Source organism: Octopus bimaculoides, chromosome 11, assembly GCF_001194135.2.
Source record: "Octopus bimaculoides isolate UCB-OBI-ISO-001 chromosome 11, ASM119413v2, whole genome shotgun sequence".
In the NCBI taxonomy this organism is placed as follows: domain Eukaryota; kingdom Metazoa; phylum Mollusca; class Cephalopoda; order Octopoda; family Octopodidae; genus Octopus; species Octopus bimaculoides.
The window spans coordinates 21,318,612-21,319,833 of record NC_068991.1 but is presented as its reverse complement, the minus strand read 5'-3'; the positions used below and the strand labels follow the sequence as shown (position 1 = coordinate 21,319,833).

The 1,222-nt window shown below is 37.9% G+C and overlaps 1 protein-coding gene across 1 annotated transcript in view; it reads right to left on the bottom strand.

Moving 5' to 3' along the window:
* The window catches only part of LOC106869315 (solute carrier family 22 member 6-A), a 29,889-nt gene that overhangs the window by 21,377 nt on the left and 7,290 nt on the right, over positions 1 to 1,222 (bottom strand). The window contains exon 3 of the mRNA XM_014915008.2: positions 772 to 1,002. Coding sequence (XP_014770494.1) covers positions 772 to 1,002 — 231 coding nt within the window. The remainder of the gene's footprint in view (positions 1 to 771; positions 1,003 to 1,222) is intronic.

The following is a 1,222-nucleotide window of genomic DNA, read 5'->3' as shown; positions in this document are numbered from 1 at the left end:
GCATAAACAAAACAAGTCTTTAGTTAATCGGATACGATCGTTTCATGGTTAAGAGAATGAAAAATCCCTATTCCAAAATCATCAGTCCGATATTCTGATAAATTTGGCAAAATTGTTAATTATTAATTCTATTATTAATTGATTCTTATCGTTGATTTTTGGTGTCGCATGGCCAAAAATTACCGTGAATTCTTTTAGAGATATCTTCCTGGGGCTATAAACGCCAGTAGCACTGTCCTGTATAGAACGTCACACTTGGTTGGCAATTATATGTTACAATTCCGTATTACTACTGTTTATATCTCGCTCAGAGATTTTATATAGCTTATTTCTCCTTTTTCGAGATCTGCGACAGTTTGTCGCAGGAAACATCATATAATATTTTGCGAGTGGAATGAATTTTCATCACTAGCTGGTGATTATCACACGCTGAGGACGGATAACCACCCAGAAACTCGAGTCCGTGTGTATCACGTAAGGCTAGAGATGGGAGTGATGACCTCCCCTCGCAAATACTAATCGGACACAGAATATGTGTCGTTAGCCAGCTGGAAGAATGTCTGTCGTTAGTCAGTTGGAAGAAATATCTTCCTGGGGCTATAAAAGTATCAGGCCTTAGAAAAAAAAAGACATAAGTCCTAGAGTGGATTCGTTCGACTAAAAAAAAAAAACGAACATTCCTCAAGGCGGTGCCCCAGCATAAACACTGTTTAATGACTGAAACAAGAAAAGATAAAAGCGTGTATGAATACGTGCGTGTAGAGGCATTACCTCTCGTAGTACTCCAGTGAAAAATCTCGCTGCTGCGAACAACCAATAAAACGGCGTAAACGCAGAGAGTAAGTTGAAGACCACCAGGAAGAAATTGCTTAATATCCTTATAGGCTTCCGTCCAAATCTTTCAATCAAATATGGTGCCAGTAGACCACTGACCACTTGGCCCAAGATATAAAATGTTTGGGTAGATTCAGCCAATCCATTGTTTTTGCAGACCAGGTCCCACTGTGAAAGAAAATTTTATTTAGTAAGTGATAAAAGTAGTACAAACAAATACGTACATGCACACCCACACACCTACACATACATGCACACATACATACTTACATACATACTTACATACATACATACATATATACATGTACGAGGGTGTACTGAAAAGTCCCTGGCTTTGAGTAAAAGAAAATACAGGAGGATCAGTTAATTATGATTTTATTCAATATAT